Here is a 21588-nt window from a genome sequence, read left to right as displayed (position 1 = left end):
TATATCTACCCTATATTTTTGGGGACACATGGTTATATTCACCTATAAAGTGTTTATATAGGTGTATGATATAAATTATAATCACTAAATTAAACTTATACGACTGATAAACAAAATTAATGTCTATATAAGTCTTTGAGCGTGATTGACTTCAATGGACTAATATACCTATAGGAACCTATATATATTATACTCATAAAACATTAAAATATATAGGTATAGTGTTGTATTTGTGTAATATAATAATATATATTATATATACGCATATATAACGCACCCATAGTTATAATAAATATTCACATGATATACCAGCTAATCCTATACCTAACTATACACGCGTAGGTATCTGTAATATTTGACGCCATTGACACGTGCGTATATATATATATACCAAACATGTATTATACAATGTAGGGATATATTATATATAGAATAGAATAAACCGTGTAATTATTATTACTTACTATTATTATATAATGTAATAGGTATAGGTTATACTAGCTGTAATAGTTATATATATATAATATATATGTATAGATATATCATATGTATCGAGACGATATTATATACCTAGTATACACGCTTATATAAAATATATGGCTGTCCAGCCGCATCCTCCTGCCCGTGCGTGATTTGTTCCACGAGTGCGCACGTATTTATATATATATTATTATACCTTCTTGTAATTTAAATATATGTGTAGCTTCGGTATAATATACAGCGTGGAGAGGCCGGTGAATGACGCTAGCACACGCCGTCAAATAACCGTGTAAAACACGATTACCCACGATTTGTTATACATAATAATATATATAATATACATATAAATATACATAACGCTTATCATGCAGCTATTACTATATATAGGTGTAAACCGGAACCTCTTGTCTACGATATATATCTACCTACATAATATAGTACCTATACACTCACGTAGTATTATATATTTATATACGAGGTGTCGGTGTTGTCTTAAACAAATGTTCCGTGTCGTATTTATATGTATTTATCCAGTTTTCATCATCGTTTTAGTGCGTGCCTATATAATATATACATTATACACATTATAGCTATTATTTATACCACTTTTTCATATACATTTTATGTATTTATAAGTATATTTTATATTACACATTTACACATGTAGATAATTTAAAGGCCTTATTAGATAATTTAACATGTGTATATTTTTAAATTTATTTTATTTTTCCTTTAGGTAGCATGAGTTTTTTCATATTAAAAAAGAAGCATACAGAGTATATTGGTTGGGCATCCACTCTGGTATAGGGTACATTATCCTTCTGTACATGATATATATAATAATATTATGACTGAAAGAGCTGCAGTATAGGCAAATGTATGAATGTAGCCAAATCACATATGTATATTACATAAATTATCATTTATCGTCGATTATAAATGTCAGATTTTCATACACTAAAAATTCTTATATAATACCATTTTTAAGGAATATTTTAAATGGCGATACAAAATTATTTTTCCAAAAAATGAACTACCCTTTTTTTCTATTTATTTTTAAGCAGGTAGTTTTTTTAATATATTTATCTACCTATACCAGCTAGTACTCACAAACACCTAATTATATAATATTGTATACAAATCTATAAATAATTAGAAAATATAATGCTTAAGTATATAGGTACCAACATTTAAATTTTAAAAATCAAAGTTTGCATACATTTTTTTTCGATGAAAAAAATAATTAGTGATGGTCATAGGTACTTGATAAATCACCTTACATAATATTAAAGGTTACTTATTTTATATTGCATTAAGTTTAAATATAAAATACCAGCAAAACTTTTGGAATCTCTGTTCACCCTTCCAATTTTGTTCGGTAATACATTAATACATTAATACAACCTAAAAATCTACTTTGTCATTGCACGCGCGTATTTGTATCTAAGGTTCTAACTATTTCAGCTAGGTACTTCTGTGCCCATGCTGTAAAATAAATATGTAAATGTCGGCACAAGTCGTCTGTCCTAATAATATATACTAATATATTATAAAGCTGAAGAGTTTGTTTGTTGTTTGAACGAGCTAATCTCAGGAGTCAGGAATTACTGGTTCGAATTGAAAAATTCTTTTTGTGTAGGCTAGTGCATTTTTGTCGAGGAAGGCTATATGCTATATAACATCACGCTACAACCAATTAATAGAAGTGCTCAAACAGGGATGTTGAGATTTACAATGGAAATATTTGTTTATAAATGGTTGCTATTGGTTATAGGAGAAATAATTAATAGAAATAGTATTTATTTATTATTGGTTGATATTGGTTAATCGGGCAGATTGCAGGTACAATCATGCATCAAATCGAATTTTCGCACATTGCCTACCGGGGTGGCTGAGTTGCACTTACTGCAGTGAGTTACACCCAAAAGGAGTTGAACAATCACAATTTTTTGTCATTTTTTACGGGCCACGAAGTGCGCAGGATCAGCTATATTATATATAAATGAATGTTTGTGTGCAGATCTAAAGGAAAAAGATTAGCTATCTTAGCCTAGGCTAATTTAAAAAGGGTTAAATTTGATTTTTTTTCATCGGATTTTATTACGGTTAGGTTAGGTTAGGTTAGGATTATGTATTAATTGATTATATATTCACCGTATTATATCAAAATAAACTTGGTATTACTTTGATACTTTAGAGTTAAATCATACACTTACGTACAAACAGCACTGGGTCCCCGATCTACTGCAAGCAGATTGCCTACCTGATAATATACTGCTGCAAATCAGAATTTTTATTCCAGACAACAAAAAAATTAAGATAAATTTTGAACACCATAACTGAATATTTAATAACAAATTGAACAAAGTTAAAGTCGTATAGAGTTTATAGAGTATACATATATTTAATGGACAACGAAGTGCACAGGATCAGCTAGTAACCTATACCTATACTTACGATTGTTATCTTTATAGTATATTAAGAGGAATATTTGATCCTATATAATGACAATCATAGATAAAAAATAACGAATAACCTATATAGATGATGGACAAGGAAGAATATTATATGTTACATAAAATATATATTTATTTAGTGAAAAGAGAATAGGCACTATATAGTATATAGTAGATATGTAATATACCTATAAGTAATATGGTCAATCTGACAATATTTAATTTTTCTATAAAAATTAATACTCATATACAATAGGTACTATTATACTATATAGCTACAGCAAACCAATAATATATTAATTATATTGTTCTTATATATTATAATATTTATTTTAGTATTTTTAATTATTGCCATAGCATTTTTTTTAAAGACTCGGTGATTGTCGGTCGCGCTTAAAATTATGAGGTGGGTAGGTAGGTACTGCAGCGGTATTCGTCGCTGAAAACGATTATACAGAGGTATATAAAGATTTATAAAGATATATATAATAGTACATATATACTGTTTTATTTACGCGGTATTCGGAAATGAGTGTGCTGGAGTTCGCGAGTACATTAAAACATGGGCGGTGGCAGATAATTATGCGTTATAGTTATATATTTTAGTATACTTTTAAACGATGTGACGAGCAGCGCGTTAAGAGCATTTATTATTACACATACTCGTACCTATATAGACCGTCGAGCAATTAACGGGATTGCCGTTTCGCAGCCAAAAGACGCACCTGCAGCATCACCTACGTATATATGATAATATATGTATATTTCTAAATAAGTGTGTTGTATTATATACATAATATAAGGTGCATGTACATTGTACATGAAAATTAACTTTTATATATTATAAATGACCGCACGCGTATCCTATACCTGTATATATATATTATATTTTATACCTATACACATATACATGCGTATACGATGATATATATATAGGTGACTGCAGCTCGGCTATATATGTAATATTGTGTTGGTATAGGTATATGATAATTCTCGAGGGACCGCCGCGAAAAACCCTTTCGACCGACAAACCATCACCACACCGTTTTTGTAGCGCGCCGGCCGCAACCGTTCATTACGGTAATGAACCCGACTGCCACAGCTCGATCACAACTTTTGTCGCACACTCACTCGTCGATCGCATCGTTCTCTCCCCCGCATACATGTTTATCTTCGCGTGAGTCTACACGGGGTGTGTATATGTGTGTGTGAGAGAGAGTAGAGTGGATTCGCGCATTTGTATATATATATACACATTATAATATATATTTCCACCGCTGTTATATTATCATCGTCATGATTATTATATTCTCACCCTTTTTGCGTGTGTCGCGTTTCGCATATTATTATATACATATTCCCTTTTTCCTGTCGCCGCCGCCGCCACCGTTTTCCGATGGGCGTGCAATCAATCACTCTCGCGCGGAACGTTATAGCGCTCGTGCGACACGTCTATCATTGGTCGCGCGCGCGGTCCGATCCTCCACGCGATATGCGACGCGCACACCATTTCCAGCGTGAGAAGTATTGCACACACATTATATTTTATATTTCCATTTATTATGACACCACTTAAATGTGTAAATATATATTTAAATATGAGCTCATCTTCCTACCTATATAAGTAATACGTATATATATATAGACTACACCGCGATACGTATATATAATATATTATTTATTATCAATGATAATATACACACACATACATGAGTAGTAGATTGAAGTATGATGAGGGGGGTAGGTCAAAAGAGTCTGCCCATCCTCTTGGTTCTTTAATACCTCTAAAGTATTTCTTAAACATATTTGGACTTATGGTCTGCAATTAATAATGGGGCATGACTAAAAATCTAATCCCAACGAAATTCAAACATTTCAAGCTTTTTAATTTTATAATTTGTTTATGCTGTATGCGTATAGGTCTACTTATTCACAGCGAGTGTATTGACATACCTATCTTGTTATATGTATTATATACTATGTGCTATATAGTAGCATGCCCTGCATATATTCTGTTTTTGTTGCCTATAAATAAATATACTATAATATAAAGAATATTACTTAAACTCAGCTAAAGCTTATAGGTACCGACAGCACCTATAACATATATATATATCAAAATATCATCGAACATTTTTTTTATCAACAGTATACCTAATATTTTTATCATACCTATACCACTATATATGCACTCGTTATTATATACACAATATATTATTTCCCTATACATAAATATCAATTTGGTGCGTTTTCCCAAGTCTCTGGGGTCCGCGTAAATTCTCACTGTACAATATTCGAAGGCGGGCTCCATATAAAATTGTGTTATATTTAAATATTTATTTACCTAATTATTACCTATAACCTATATATATATACACAGTCACGTATAATATAAGTAGCTACCTAATGTGTATACCTATCTAATATATAGCTACATACAATGTTTAATTCGGCAACAAAATGTCGTCAAGATGTAAGGAACTTACAGCCAAAAACTTATTATCGTCTCTGTACCTAACGCATATAATATAATTAACACAAAATTCGTATACAGCTTTTTAATGTTATTATTACTGCACTGTGTTTGTATCGTATTATTAATATGCATCGCGATTCATTGACGCCGAGAAAAATCGACGCGATCGTCGCGCGGTGGACGGCGGCGCGCGCGACGTCGTTGGCGGCCTCGGCAAACATGGTAGGCGATATGGCGGCGCCCGGCGATTGGTCGACAGCCGGTCACGTGCGGGGCGTGCCTTCCGGCGTCGTTTTCCCCTCCACCCGGTGACGGCGGCAATTGCGGCGCGCACCGGCCCCGACGGCCGTCGTCACCGCCGCCGCCGCGCATCAGTATGCCCAAAACGGTGTTCCGAGTGTGTTTTTGTGTGTGTGCGCCGCCCGTAGGTCGTATATCGTACCATATGATCGCAGGGAATAAAAAAATTGTCTCGTCATTCGTTGTTCGTTTAGTGTCGAGTGTTGTTGACCGGATCGCCGTCGGGATACTATTGGATATATTTTATTAATAATATTATAAGACTCGTCGGACCTCGCGAGTGTGCGAATTCTCGTCTTCAACGTGTTTCGTTCGTTTTCCTCGCATCGTATTTCGCAATCGTTATAATATCGCCCGTCTCGCTGTTTTTTGGAGCTCGACGTTCGTCGGACGTCCTCAGTATTTCGATCACCGTCGTCGTGTATATATTATAATAGATAGTAGTGTCGTATGTACTATAACTTCGTAGATATACGTTTTTAACTATCCGCCGTAATCCGTGCAAGCGCAGTAATATAGTACCCATATAATATATAGTGCATGTCGTATTGGATGCGCCAACGATGAATTCGTTTCTCACGCACAACTCTCTGCCGTACCATCAACCGACGCAGATGCACCAGATGATGATGGTGGAACCCAAGTACTCGCCGCCGGACGACTACAGCAACATGCAGAACTACATGGGTTCGCCGGACTTTTTCGGCAGCCCTCACCACCAACATCACCACCACCAACACCAGCACCACCACCCCTCCCATCACGCCAATCACCTGAGCCAACAGACTCAACACGTTGGCGGCAGTGGTGGCGGTGGCGGCAGTGCTGGCCACCAGCAGCAAGTGCAGGCCAGCGGCGTCGTCGGTGTCGGAAGCTCGGGTGGCCTCGGGGTAAATGGTAGTGGTGGTGGAGGTGGCCACTATCAGGGACACTATCAGCAACAGATCCAGGCTATGTACCCGAGCCCTGGTCAGACGCCGTCGTATTACACCAGCGCGGCAACCAATTACGGCGCGTACCAGATGCACCACGGTGGCCAAATGCCGCTCGAGGCCCAACAGCCCCCGGCCTCCCTGATGCACAACGCCGCGGGGCAACAGTGCCAGGGCGGCAGCATAATACCGTCCGGGGCCGGCGGCGGCCTGCAGGCCGTGGCCCTCAACGCTGTCATGTCGCACGACATTAAGGACGACTCGTCACCGTCGCCGCTGCCGTGCCACCTGCAGCCCAGCCCGTCGTCGTCCAATCACATGTCCAACAACCCGCTGGACGGGTCATGCTCCGACGATATGGACGACTGCAACACGGACACAGACGAGATGATGATGACCACGGTCAACGGGTCACCAATCATGATGGACGACAGCGAGTCATCGGACCGGGTCATCTACCCGTGGATGAAGAAGAACCACGTGGCCGGAATGCGTAAGTCCAGATTACCAATATATATTATATATTTATATAACCCTTTACTCTATAGATATTATACAACAAAGTATGCATTGCCTATGTATAGCATATATAAGACTTGTCCCAAATTGATCAATACTATTGTGTCCAATTCTAAAGTGGATTTGTCAACGTGTCCATGTAGATACATGTATTATTATGTATAAGTACATTGCAGTTTATATCGTACTGCAAATTACGTTATACCGTTCACTAACTATTTCGAGTTCCATTTATTACTGCGCCGTACACCACTACACACGCAATTATCATATTGGAATATATAATGATAAACGATACAATGTATTATAGATGGTTCATATCTATCATAGTTCACGTTTTTGGTCTTAAAATATATTTATTTGTATATTTATATAAGTAGATACCGTCAGCACCGCCATATTTCGTATTGATTTTCTATAATATCTAGTGTTAACTATAACCCAACATCCAATCCTTGGAGTTTTAAGGCAGTGCAGTTTAGGGACTCGTCGATATTGATTGCGTTATTACAACCAGTAGCACACATCCCATATTATGTATTATGGTGTAGTGGTCGCTACCACTTTTTATATAAATATTATTTATTCAGCATACAAAATATATAATTACTTTCGAGGTGGGTAATATAACAATAAGTACTCATAGGTACATGGAATACGCGTTCTCTTACGTCTCTATTTAGTACCTAAATATCTCAATCGATTTTGTTGAATATTATATTTAGCAATATTGCCTACAAATAAAATAATATCACTCTGTCAATACACCTATATAAGGTATAGGTAACCTACCAATAATAATACGATGGATTCTTGTTAATGTTATATAATATACCTACCTATATATTTCAAAGTTACAACATCGACCGTAATATACCTATATATATCAATATAATACCTACACTACCTTGCTCCCTGCTAGTATATTATAACCATATGTCTAATATATATTTATAGTGAGAACTATATGTGTTGCAAAAGGTCAGACGTATTTTTGTTCTCACTTAATAATACGTCCTGAGTGTATCACGCAGTGCGTGTGATCCGTTTATGTGCGTATATACGACGTATGCCCATTGATACGTCATGTTCATTCATGGTGTGCAGTTTTTTAGCGGTAGTATTTCGTCATTGATGCATCCCCAGGACCTACCTGCTCATGTGTCAGGGTATTCGCAATGTCCTGTTGACATGTCGTAATACAATTGAATATTGTGGTCTGAGAGGTTTGAATTTTATAGATCACGTATCCCGTTTACATAATACACACTTAACCTTATAAACGTCATTGTCGCCGAAAGTACCTACCAATACATCATGTTTATGTAAGAAAAAAAGGCGATATAAACCACCGTAACAAATTGAACAATACAGCACATACCGCTACAACAGGAGGCAGTATAATCTATATATTATGTTTTGGCCATTTCTCAAAAAAGAATTTGGCCACTGTCCATATATAAACACCGTAAAAACATCTTCTTATGCACAAAAAAAAAAAAACGTTTTTATACCTCCTCTATTATATTATCTAAATGCAACTTCCTGTATACGGTTTCTTATTGTATACGTATATGTAATATCTACCGAACGATCATTCACGTTTTGTTAGTTTTTCCAGAAACCTAGAAAGCCTCAATGTCCTACTCATGCGGTTTCGTATACATATAACATCATTTTAAATACCCCTAAAATAGGTATTACGTTTATAATAATATTATATCATAATATATTGTAATATTATTTTTTTTTCCGTCGCGCAGCTATTTAGCACATTAGCGCCATTCCGCCGTTGGTCTAACTACAATAATAGTAGTAATTTATACTTTGGACAACGTTTTACGACGAATTACAATTATTATGATATTCTTGGATTGAAATACAAAACTTCATCAGCATGGAACATAAAATACTTATTTATTATTATTTATAAGTATTTCGATATCGAGGTCTCGTGGGATCATCGTATATTATTATGCTCATATTGATTTTTATAGGCTGATAAAGCCGATGATCTGGACGTTTTATTGTTTGCAGGCGTGGCGTCCACGATACGATATAGGTACTTACCTGTATTATAATACCTCATAATACCTCGAGTTTTTGTAATCGGAGAGAACAACAGGGTACGTGTGTATTGCATTATTGTATATATTATATCGTATAAACGTATGTGCACTCGACGCTGCAGTGTCCAAACGAGAGCGACCGTTGTCGTAATAGCTATAATATAATAATACTTTGTGTAGAGTTTAAGATAGAGTCAACGAGATAAGGCAATCGGATAGGAAACAAACGAAATGGTATTATTCGAGTTATTTTATGTAGGTATACCATATATATTTAGTTGTATATTGCACGTATATGGTTGCCCCTGACCCCTGCTCTTGCCGGAGACGCAGCAATTAGACCGATCAGAGAGGACCTACACAATATGTGTATACATATGTTAGGTAGGTTATAACTTATAAGGGGATATAAGCGTTTTTGATGGATTTATAAGCATCATTGCCAAAGAAACTCCAAGACAACGATGACGTATAGTTGTGAATACAATGCAATGTTATGTATTATTATGAATAATGACGTAATGTCAGTGACACAAAAAAAACGTCCCATGTTCCGTTTTCCTCCAATTTTCCAGGAGAGGCAAAAAATATTAAAAAAAAAACAAATTGCCAACGACCCTCAGAAAAAAATTATAAAACTTTAAAACCACATAAAATCTTAATTTTAAAAAAAATAGAGTAAATAATTCAATGTTTGTGGAAATATTATTACTGATTATTAATAATGTTATGAAAAAGTTGAGGTTTAGGGTTTATTTTTTTACTAAGCCAACATAGGAGGATTCAACATATTTAATTTGAAATAAGACGTTTTTAGAATGATAATTGGTGTCATATTATAAACTCATCACATTTGTGTTATATATATTAAAGATAATTCATAAACGATTTATAGAAGGTAACACGCATAGACATAGGAGTTTTTATTTATATTTTTAATTAATTCTTCGATGAAGATAGGCGGATATTAGATAGGACATATTATTTTTGTCCCGAATCCAGGGAAACCAAAACCTCAAAATCATAAATTTGGTACATAGGAGGTTTCAGCGACGGTATAATATATGCATTTAAACGTTTAAAATATTAGACTCCCATATTTATAGACTTGGGTATATACCGCGGCTATTCTAACATGTGTAATGCGTATACATGTGTTCTTGTCATAATTGTATCGCCAGTATTTATTTGACAATATTACTAATATTAAATATGAAAATAACTGTAAATAATCATATAATTAATATTCGTATATAATAATATAATAATTAAGAACATAATACCCGCTGATAATATTAACGTGCGAAATCCGAAGTCGTACCCATATACATATATACTGCAAGATTTACGACGGAAAACCATCATCGGCCGTCGAGACACGTGACATTGACGGAGATTTTTCGCACGCACTTGACCGTTCCTCCGTGTTTAAAGACATTGCGACCGCCACCCCCCCCCCCCCCCCCAGAAACCGCCGAGTCATCATGTTAGATTCACGCGATTGTCTATCACGTTTATATGTTTGTACTCGTTCGTTTGTCGGCACACTCTCCGTCGTTATATATATAGTCAACTGAGTAGGTATCGCGCGTGCGCTCTTCACTGTGGCCGTATATATATATTATAATTATATATATGCTTTAGAGTTAAGTATTGTAATATTGCGTATTATAATTATTTATACTTTGTAACGACTGCATAATTGACGCCATATTTTAATTACCTTTTTATTTACCAGCTGGGCGAAAGGAGGGTGGGTGATCACCGGGTTTGGTCCTCCCTATATATAGTTCATGCATGTTAATTGGCAATTAATATAATATACCATGCACAGTGACAATAAAATCCTTATATAGTCGACTGTCGTTACCTGCATTATAGATATATCATCGCATCACGCACCCTACAATAATATAAAGTGATACACTGCATATAACATGCAGTTGAAACTCAAGTCTTAAGGTTATCAAAATAATAACCAATATTGTGCAGCAATTAATATAGGTATAGGTCTACTAGTTTATGATGCTTTTTTTCCGAATCAATCGTTAATAATCCTACAGTACCTATATAATTCATCCTATTCTTTCAGGAATGCGATGATCTCGTGGTGTATGTGCACTGTGCAGTAAATACCTATGTCCTATATATATAACCCGATGACCGATATAGGTATGACGCGTTCAGTATGACATTTTACACGAGTAACTATCAGAAACCACAGACCTCATGATACAACTATATTGAATATTTTCACACAAATAGTTACCGATTATTAAAATAATTAAATAATATTTGCACCTATACAATATAACCTGTTACCTATATGTGAAATTTGTAATTTTTTTTCATTATGATATTATATAATGTCGTAGGTATTCAAGTCTGTAGAATAAAGATCACAGGCTATTCTCCACGATATTCTACATTTACACATTTCAATTCTGTATTAATTTTCATTCACAGTTCAGTTCTGAAAATATACAGCATTATATCACTAAAAATTGTATATGAGGTGAACAAGTTGACAGTCAAAAATAATTAACTTCGCGTAAAACCATTCAAGTTTTTTTGGGAGGTTAGTGGTTCCTAAGTTGTAAAAGTACATGTCACTTCTAACTGAGATGTGCTTGTTTTAAAGGTATTATTATAGTATTATATAGTATGAAAGTATGCAACAGCCACCGTTGCCATAACCTATTGACTATTGTCCTCGACCAGTCGACCCAATAGTTAAAAGTTTTAAATAAATGAAAATTCAAACAAATTAATGTCAACAAGAAATAGTATATAATATTGTACTTCTATAAACTTCTATTTAATTTTTTTAATTAATAAGTATTTTTTTTTTTTTTGTATATTTAATATGACTTAAATAATATATATTATATTATATAGATATTGAAACATTAAATAAGTACTTATCTATTGAACTACCGATATTTATAACTTATTGTCTTAACATAACTATGTCTTTAAATAAATACAACTCAAATATCTATATGAATTACATTTTGACATAATATGTAGCTATTGTAGCTATATGATAAATATAGCATAAGTAAATAATAATAACTTTATGCAGTAAAATGTTTTGTTTCACAAAGCAAATGACCACGCATGGTGAAAAAAATTTCACGATGTAAAATTGAAGAGATTACTTCATGAAAAAGTTACCATTTCGTGAAATATTTTTGTATCTGTGCAAAAAAGCTGTTTCCATTTTCCTAAATGGTTGACTTTTCACGAAAAGATTGACTACGATAAACAATGATAATACGTAGGTGTGTGCGTGTACTTATATATATATTATGCACCTGAAATGTACATTGTGCAGCAGTATGCATTCTGTAATACACACATGTGATATTCGACCTTCGATTTGTTATTTTGTATTTCATATACTTTCGTTTCGGGTTGGATGAAAATTATAATATTCGACGCTGCAGCTATATACATAACAAAATATATTACAATTATTGCAGCTGCAGCTCACGAGACGGTGCAAAATCTATAGTCTATGCTGCATTGCACCACTTATATACAATGGTCCCGAAATGTTTTAAACGAAGATTCATATAAATTTCATTTCAAAAACATAAATTATTGGTTCCTATATTATATGTATACTTACCTACGCTGGTATTATACTTTACATGAAATATTATCGTTCGTCTGGTTGTTATACGCAGTGGTGAAGTGTTACATGGAAATTATACAGCGTTAAGTAAAATGAAACTGGGGGGTTGTTCGCGTTAAATCTGTAAGGTATAATTGAGTACGGCTGCAGTACGTTATTTTTACTGAAAATATAAATTTAACATTTTAAATTAAATGCATATTTAAAATGTACAAATAATTATAATATATTTACTTATTATAGTTATAACCATCTAGATTTCGTCTATAAATTATTGTATTAATTACTGTAGTGTATTATTGTCAAAAATTATTTACGTAGTTTTTTTTTTATATTAGTCAATTCCAAATCGATTTTTCTTTTGACCGGTGGTGTAAACATGTATCACACATATTTACACTGCCACACATAACCTTTAGAAGTATCAATAATAGTACCTAAACTATTTTGGTTGAATTACCAATAACCATATACTCATAGTTACAATTTTAATTATATTTTCACTTCAAAATTATATACAGATTAATTTAATGGTCTTAATAAGTCAATGGGCCTCGATCGTTGGAATTTATTTAAGTGACTCAGATTTGTCCATTACTTTTTTCGTTATAGGCTATTATACAACAGATTATCGTATTTGATAACTGATGACATGATGAGAATGATTTTTTAATAATAAATTTGTTTTTACTTTTATATTTAAATAATTTACCTGTTACCAAAGAAATGGTGCATACTGCAGCATGCAAGTTATTTACTGTTTTTATGAACTATTTTAGAAAAATAAATCATATTATCTACGTGTTTACAAGTTTAAGGAATATTTTACGGTTTTTTAGAACATATTAGCATCATGTTTTGAGCTTTTAAAAACCTAAAAATCCGCTCTGTAGCACTGATAAGTTTAGAATTGAAACCCAAAACATAACTATATCGATACATTTTGTTCTGAACTAGACAAATGAATTGATGCTTACAATTTTTATTTGTTACAAATAAAATAGTGTGTTCCAATTGTTGACACAACTATTATGAAGAAAATAATATCGAACAAAGTATGAAAAACATATTATGAGGAAGATGTAGATATTTACATAAAAATTAAATGAAACCGTTTAAAGCGTATTTTTCCTTTTGCAATCATGCAGACCATAAATTAAAGGCTATGAGGACTTTAGTATACTTAATTTTTGGAAATGGTTTAATGAAAAATAATTAATTGATGTCTTTCCCAATTTATATATTGCACTTAAAATATATTTGACTATACCAAGTTCAAACTGTTTAGCTGAAAGATCTCTTTCAAAGCTCATTAAAGCCAAGAACAAATACAGATTACAAATCAACCTTAAGCCAAGAAAATTTGACTGCACTCATGACACTGGCATCTGAATATGACATTTTTCAAACAATAAATAATTAAATAATAATTAAAAAATGTTTTCGAAAGCGTTAACAAAAGCGAGGAAAAAAGTTTGTAAATTATAATCTATAAATTAATAAAGTCATACATTATTCGTTATTTATTGATATGTACCTATATGTATTTATTACAACAGGTACCTAATATTAAATAATATATTATACATTATTATTATTATTTTTCGTACGGGGCCCTTATTTAAAACTTTGACCCCTGGGCTTCAAAATGTCTTAATCCGGGCTTGCCTACACTTCCCATATAAAATATCAAATTTAGCCAGAACTATATTATTATATATCTGCAATCAAATGTATAATATTAATATATATATATATTATTTAATAATAATATAATATGTACGTACGTCGTATATATAATATATTATACCTATATATAAATTCCGCGTGTGAATATGTATAGGTAGTGACTGTGCGTCAATGCGGTGAAAACGGAATGGCCAGCAGTTGTCGAACTATATTGCTGCTGTGCACATCACGTGTGGGTATTATTACTTACCTCGTGCGTTTAGTTACGTCTGGAGAAAATATTGCAATTAAAATGCACATGCCTACCTACCTGTATTATAGTATGCGCACTACTGTATAAGTCATAAGTGTATAAGTTATTAAAATATTGCACGTATATATAAAATATTTAAATATATAGGTATAAGTTCTAATTCTCCAGTGGCAATGACCGTTAAATTGACGGAAAGTTGCAGCATGTTCATTATAATTCATTTTAGACCGCTCGGCCACTCCGTCCCCCAGAGCTTGGATTAATCATCACTTATACCTACCAATTATGTTGAATATTATTTAATACATATTAATCGTTGCAACTTAAAATTGTTTTTACCTATATATATTTATGCAATATTAGATAAACATCGTGTAAATCGAAAGCGACAATAGCTGCCGTTAGCATATTACACCTATAGGTACCCCTAATTAGCTTGCTTATAATATTTATATATAAGTACTTATATAATATTATACTATGTAGGTATATAATATGTTAATAAATTCGGGGAAAACACCTTAGTGTTTGTGAATGTCTGTCATTTTTAAAATGTTAATTCCTCGACACCGTCAATCGGTAAACCGAACGCGGTAATGGATGATGCCCCGGTGTCGGGTGTTACAGCGATAATAATTATAGATGGTCTTATCGCGGGGAGATAGTTCGCGCGACTGCTGCTTCAGTGGCAATGATGGCGGCGAACGATGTTTCCGCGATCACGATTCTCCATAAATCATTTGGCGCGATCGATAGAATCCTTCGCGCGCGTTCGATTCGGATTTCTCGCCGGCATTCGTATTGAGTCTCCAAGGATTTACCCGTAAAATAAACCGTACCCACGTATAAAATTTATATACGTCGCCGTGTACCTATATAATTGTTTAGACGCTACTGCGTAAAATTATAAGCATCGACGCGAGTTTAGGTCCTAAGACTGCGTCTTGTGGTCAAGGTGATGCGGACACCGAGACGGAACATAAAATCTTCTGTTCCTTTATAATATATAAATATATATAATGCATACCTAATATAATAATATAGCTGGTACGCGTTAGGTGCATGTAAATCGGTGCAGTGAAATATATCATATTATATGCGTTTGAACATTATATGTATTAGAAACGGTATTTTCAATTAGGTATATATTAGGTTTCTACTTATACTGCTGCAATAATATCGTAAACCGGATCGTTGACCGCGGGCGCGATTCCAATGATGTATATATATATAGGTATACCTACAATTGACGATCTACATTCATTGCAAGTCTAATATATTATTATGTATATATACGAACGCTACTGTATAAAATATATTCCCATATACCCGTGACCCGAGGGTTATATTTGCAGCAGTGCGTTCTACCACATATATAATATTATGCGCTTAAACGTCTGGGACTTAATATAAAACTAACATGATATTATTATTTTATTTTCATCGCGGTCCTTTCTCCGCTGCGCACTTAACCGAAATTTCTTTTAGGCCGTGTATCACGCGCATGGCTAAAAATTATATCGGGGCCCCTCTGTGTCTCACGCGCATACTCCAATACTGCATTATATAATATTATAATAATATATATATATATATATACGCGGGTTTTCTCTCTCGAACAATTTCTATATATATATCATATATTTGAGTATTTTTATTTTATTTTATTTTTTTATTTTGCTCTTCTCTCGTAGGACCTGCAAGCGCTTTTTGGCCTTTTCCTTGTGCAGTTTTCATTCACGACACGTATTTGATTAATGGTTCAACGGGGTCAGGAGCATCTGCCGTTATACATCCGGACGGGGATGGGTGAGGCGTGTATAGGGGGTGTACCGGGGAATATACAATATACAGGGCGCGCGCGATAGACAGAGAATGTGTGTGTGTGACGGAATAGAGAGCGGCGGGAAACCCGTCGTGGACCGTGCACGGTAAAAAGCCAAAACCTTTGTGCGCCCTTTTTCGAACCCCGTCGGAATATTGTCGAAAATTTAGCTAGTGACATGTCCTTTGAACGCTCGCGCCGTGCCGCCACAGCCATCGGCGCGTCCGCGAGAATACATTACACCCTAGGGACGGCTACACACACACGCAGACACACGCACGCACGCACGCGCCCTCGTCCATTTGTATAAAGCTACTGTTCCTTATTCGCATGCGATTTTCTCTTTCCTTTTTTTTTTATACATGCCAACGGTTTTCACACGGCGTTGACACGTCAAAAGATTTTATTTTTTTATTTTCCTTTTTCTTTTTTTTTAAGTGCGTATACCTGGTATGATAATATTATATCCATAGGTATGTTGTATAACACTCGTGTGTATACCTATAATAGCAGTATGGCGATAAAACATTATATAGTGGCCGAAAATCAAATCGGTTAAGCCATATTAAAGCGCTGCAGTCTGGTAATACTACTTTTATGAATAAAGCAGAAGTGTCGAAAGTGTTCATAATTGAACCTATATATGATATGTAACTATACTTTAATATATATATATATGTTAGCAGTATATTATATAGGTACATAATTAATATAAGGACCATGGTTACACGATATATACGTTAATATTTTCTTGGATAGAACACCAATAATAGTCTTTAAGCCCGATCGGCTAACGTAGTATTGTAGTGATGTCACTATATTATATTGACATTAGCTCTCTTGGTTGATGTTTATCGGAAATGACAATCATTGGAAAACCACACTTTTTATACCAGCAAATATTTATAGCTGCTCTGCCATTCATAGTTATCGGCTGTCACCCTAGCAAATAATAACTTTTTCACCAATAGGTACGTAATATATATAGCTATTACCTTATCGTATGATCAAATTTCATAATTTTGTAGTAATTCAAAATTTGAGCTAGATTATATTTCAAATTTGAATCATATATGCGAGTACAGATAGTTTTTGATTTCTGCCAGTGTTAGCACCACATTGTTTTGTTTTTTTTTTTAAATATTTTTGCTCAAAATAACTTTACCACCACACTTGTAAGACAAAAATAATAAACCTTTTTAATTTGTAAGCAACGAGGCGTTTCCTGTAGGGCGTTTTTGCTGTACAATATACGCCCTCTCAAGGGAACGCCTCAAAGTCGTATTTTCACTACCTTCAATTTCGTTTTTACGTCGGCGGTTGGCGTATACCTACGTGTATATAATACAAAACAATAATAATTAATTCGTAACTAAAATATTTAAAGTCTTGTTCTAACAATTTTCGTTCAAGAAACAACTTACCATAGCCCTAGATTGTATGATTATATGTACTATGGAAAAAACTGAAAATGAAATTGATGGTATAAAAACAAGTGACAAAATGTCTCGTAAAATAATATGCATAAGCAAAATAAGTAAATGCATCGTTATAATATATGTTTAATAATTGATGTGTAATATATATCGAACAGGAACATCAGATGTGCGCTGTGCAGAATGTGTGTTTACTGTTTATCGCATCCACTTAAACTACGATCATATTGTGTAAGTCAAACTTAGGTTCGTGAAAATGAAATGAACACATATTTTATCCATTTCATGAAATGGAAACCGAACCCTTATTTTACACTTTGTGTAATATTTTTAATTAATTACATCGTATTATGGATAAATTCATGATTGAGACTCAATAACAGTGCCTACAGTAGATCGAGGACCGTGAGATCCTGTCAATGTAATTGCGCAGTTATTGTCAATCAAAGGGTAAGATGATAGACACCTATGTGAGGGTAGACACCTATATAAGCTTATAAGCTTCACAAACTAAATGTGGTTTAGTAAAAGAGGGGTACAATTCAGCAACCTAACTGTGACTTCTAATTTTTTAAAAATTGCTCAAGTTAATATTGGTAAGCAACTTACATTACGTGAAACAGTTTCTTATATATCTGGTGGATAATAGGTGTTTTTAGTATTATTTTGTAAACGCCAATGTGAAACAAAACGTTGTGCTTGTTTTAATGGTTCTGACTTCTGTTCAGTGTTAAAGTTGTTGCCAAAACACTAATTTTTGTAATAGTAATAATAATAGTACAAATATATAATGACAATTATTGATAATAATAAAAAAACTAATTTAATAAGATAAGACGATATTATTATTTCAATTTCACGAAAAGTTAACCATATAGTATATAATGTAATTAATATTTAATTTAAAATATTACACTAAGCCACAAAATATTTGTAAAATAAGGGTTTCCGTCACATGAAATGGATAAAATATAATACCGACCATCTCATGAACCTTAATCAGACTTACACGATATAATATGATCGTAGCTCATGAAATGTACCTATATTATATATTTCACTAAAAATACGATTACACTAAGTGGATACGACATATCGATTGTCACACTCAAACGTGTTGGCCTCATCCATAAGAACATATTATACCAATAGGTATATATTATAAACATATATGGTACTTGTATTATACCTATATAGTAGGTGTATTGTATACATATAGGTTTCGATACTCGTATGATAGATTAATATCGACATTAACTTTGTCGTCCTCTATAAGTACCTTTAAATTATCAATGACGAATGGGGCGATTGCCGGTTGCTGCAGGGGGCAAGCAGCGGTGGCGGCGAGACGATAATAATATAAGATGTAGATGTTGATAAATTACAAGGGGCTGTGTAAATTATTACCTATATACTATGTGTATAAACACTGCGACGAGTGCTATGCATATTATATAAATGCTATACGGTTTTGGTTGCTCGAGTCGTGTATACAAGTAGGTAATATATTATTATACGATAATAATATAATGTGGATAGGAGACACAGGGGACGCTTAAATCGCGCGCAATTCAATGATATATAATAATAATAACGTACCTATACACAAACACATACAATATTATGATAATGTACGCGTATCGATCACGTCCGATAGACGGCGTATAATAATAGTCGTTGTCGTCTCGATGTGTCCTTCGGTGTACATTAATTTTTTTACACAACGCGCACACATAGTCGTCGAATCCCCATAAACATCGTTGTGCGGCACACTGCATAATATTATATATAATCGTATATACATTGTCCGTGACCCTCCCGTGCAGTTTATCACAATCAAAATAATAATACGTATAAGAACACGCCGTTATTAATAACGCGCATATGTATATAATATTATATTAAACGGCCTCATATCGACGTCGCACGGCGACGGGGGAAGTCTCGGCGTATACCTACACGGGTGTCACTTGTGCGATGTTAAGTAGGTACTTTGTACACATACATATATATATATATATATATTATCTAAACGGGGACGTATATAAATTATATTATATTATTATTGTATATGGGTAGGTACTATATATACCTACACGTGTGTGTGTATATATATAATAATGGCCACACACTCGACGCGCGTTTTACATGCGCGTGCATAGTGTCGTTTCGGGATTCTCCGGGGCGACGCGGAGGAGCGTGTAAAACGCGCCAACTACAATGGCAGGCGATTTATAATTTTCGGACCGCGCGACCTCACCCGGCGAACGCGCGCGGACCGCCGCCGCAGCCCGCGAGATTAATATCGCGTTCGACAGGGCGGTCTCATGTGCCCTTTAATGATCGTACCTACGTGTCGTACACGGATACCGCACCAGCGCGTTTATGCTCCAAACACCCATTACAGAGGTCACGTAAATTACGTATACAGGTAGGTATATTATAATATATTACATATAGGCAGGTACGTGTGTGGATGTCGTTGTATTATGTGTATAGATGATGTATGCGTACCTATTATATATTTATACCGCGCATCAAGCACTGCTGCTGCAGACGATGAGGCTCTATTCATTGCTAATTTGAACATCTTTAGACCGCTATTGATATTATATACGCGCGCTGCTCTCGTGTACATGATATTATATATTGTGTGTGAGTGTGTGTGTGTATGTTTATACGCACAACAATATTATATTATACGTACTGATGCAACGACACGGCCAAGCTCATTTGTATCCGCCGAAGGCATATTATTCTCAAGTATAAACACACTCGCGCCGGTGGTCCTCGCTTCGCTTGCTGGCTGACACTCGTATACGCGCGACGCAACAAATGCAGACACAGCTCGCCGGCTGTTTTATCATATATTATTATGTATAAGTAGGTAGGTGGTATAGGTCCTTGTAGGTCCTTCTGACGTGTCCCGCCCGCGTCGTGCACATACGTGATAATATTGTATTGTCAATAATCATTTGATCGCCACGAGCTTTTTTTAAAACTTAATTCTTTTTTTTTTTTTTTGATAAATATGGTTGTCATTATTATGTTTTAGATTCAATCACATATTTGCAGTGGTCGAAGTGGGGGGGGATACGGGGGGATGGCATCCCTATACTTTTTTGAACTTACATTTTTCATCCCTCTACTTATTTTGTGCAGAATAACACATCCCTCCTAAGACTTGTGTTTTAAAATTAAATACTTACTATCATTTTTATATTTATATATATGAAAGTTTTTTATTTATTCGGTGAAAATAATATTGTTTTGTAATATTGAGGCCCGGCCTTATCGTGTTGTTTAGTATAGGCAATTCGCCTATACTAAAAATGATAAGCGTTGATCACAAACACGGTCTTCTAAGACCGTGATCACAAATGTTAAGTCATATTATCTGCCCGTATATCACAGAAAAATAACTTAGATCATCTAAGAAAATATCTAAGAAAATAATAATATTGATGATAATAGGTAGGGACGTAGTAACTAGGGATATGCTAAATATCTAAA

General features: G+C 34.3%; 1 protein-coding gene across 1 annotated transcript in view; it reads left to right on the top strand.

The window, feature by feature from the left end:
- Positions 1–5761: 5761 nt before the first annotated feature.
- LOC100161376 (homeotic protein deformed) overlaps positions 5762–21588 on the top strand; it is a 22235-nt gene continuing 6408 nt past the window's right edge. Inside the window, exon 1 of the mRNA XM_001946856.5 lies at positions 5762–7137. Within this exon, the coding sequence (XP_001946891.2) occupies positions 6276–7137 (862 nt within the window). The 5' untranslated portion in view covers positions 5762–6275. The remainder of the gene's footprint in view (positions 7138–21588) is intronic.

Source organism: Acyrthosiphon pisum, chromosome A1 (assembly GCF_005508785.2).
Source record: "Acyrthosiphon pisum isolate AL4f chromosome A1, pea_aphid_22Mar2018_4r6ur, whole genome shotgun sequence".
In the NCBI taxonomy this organism is placed as follows: Eukaryota; Metazoa; Arthropoda; class Insecta; order Hemiptera; family Aphididae; genus Acyrthosiphon; species Acyrthosiphon pisum.
This window is presented reverse-complemented; position numbering and strand designations above follow the sequence as displayed.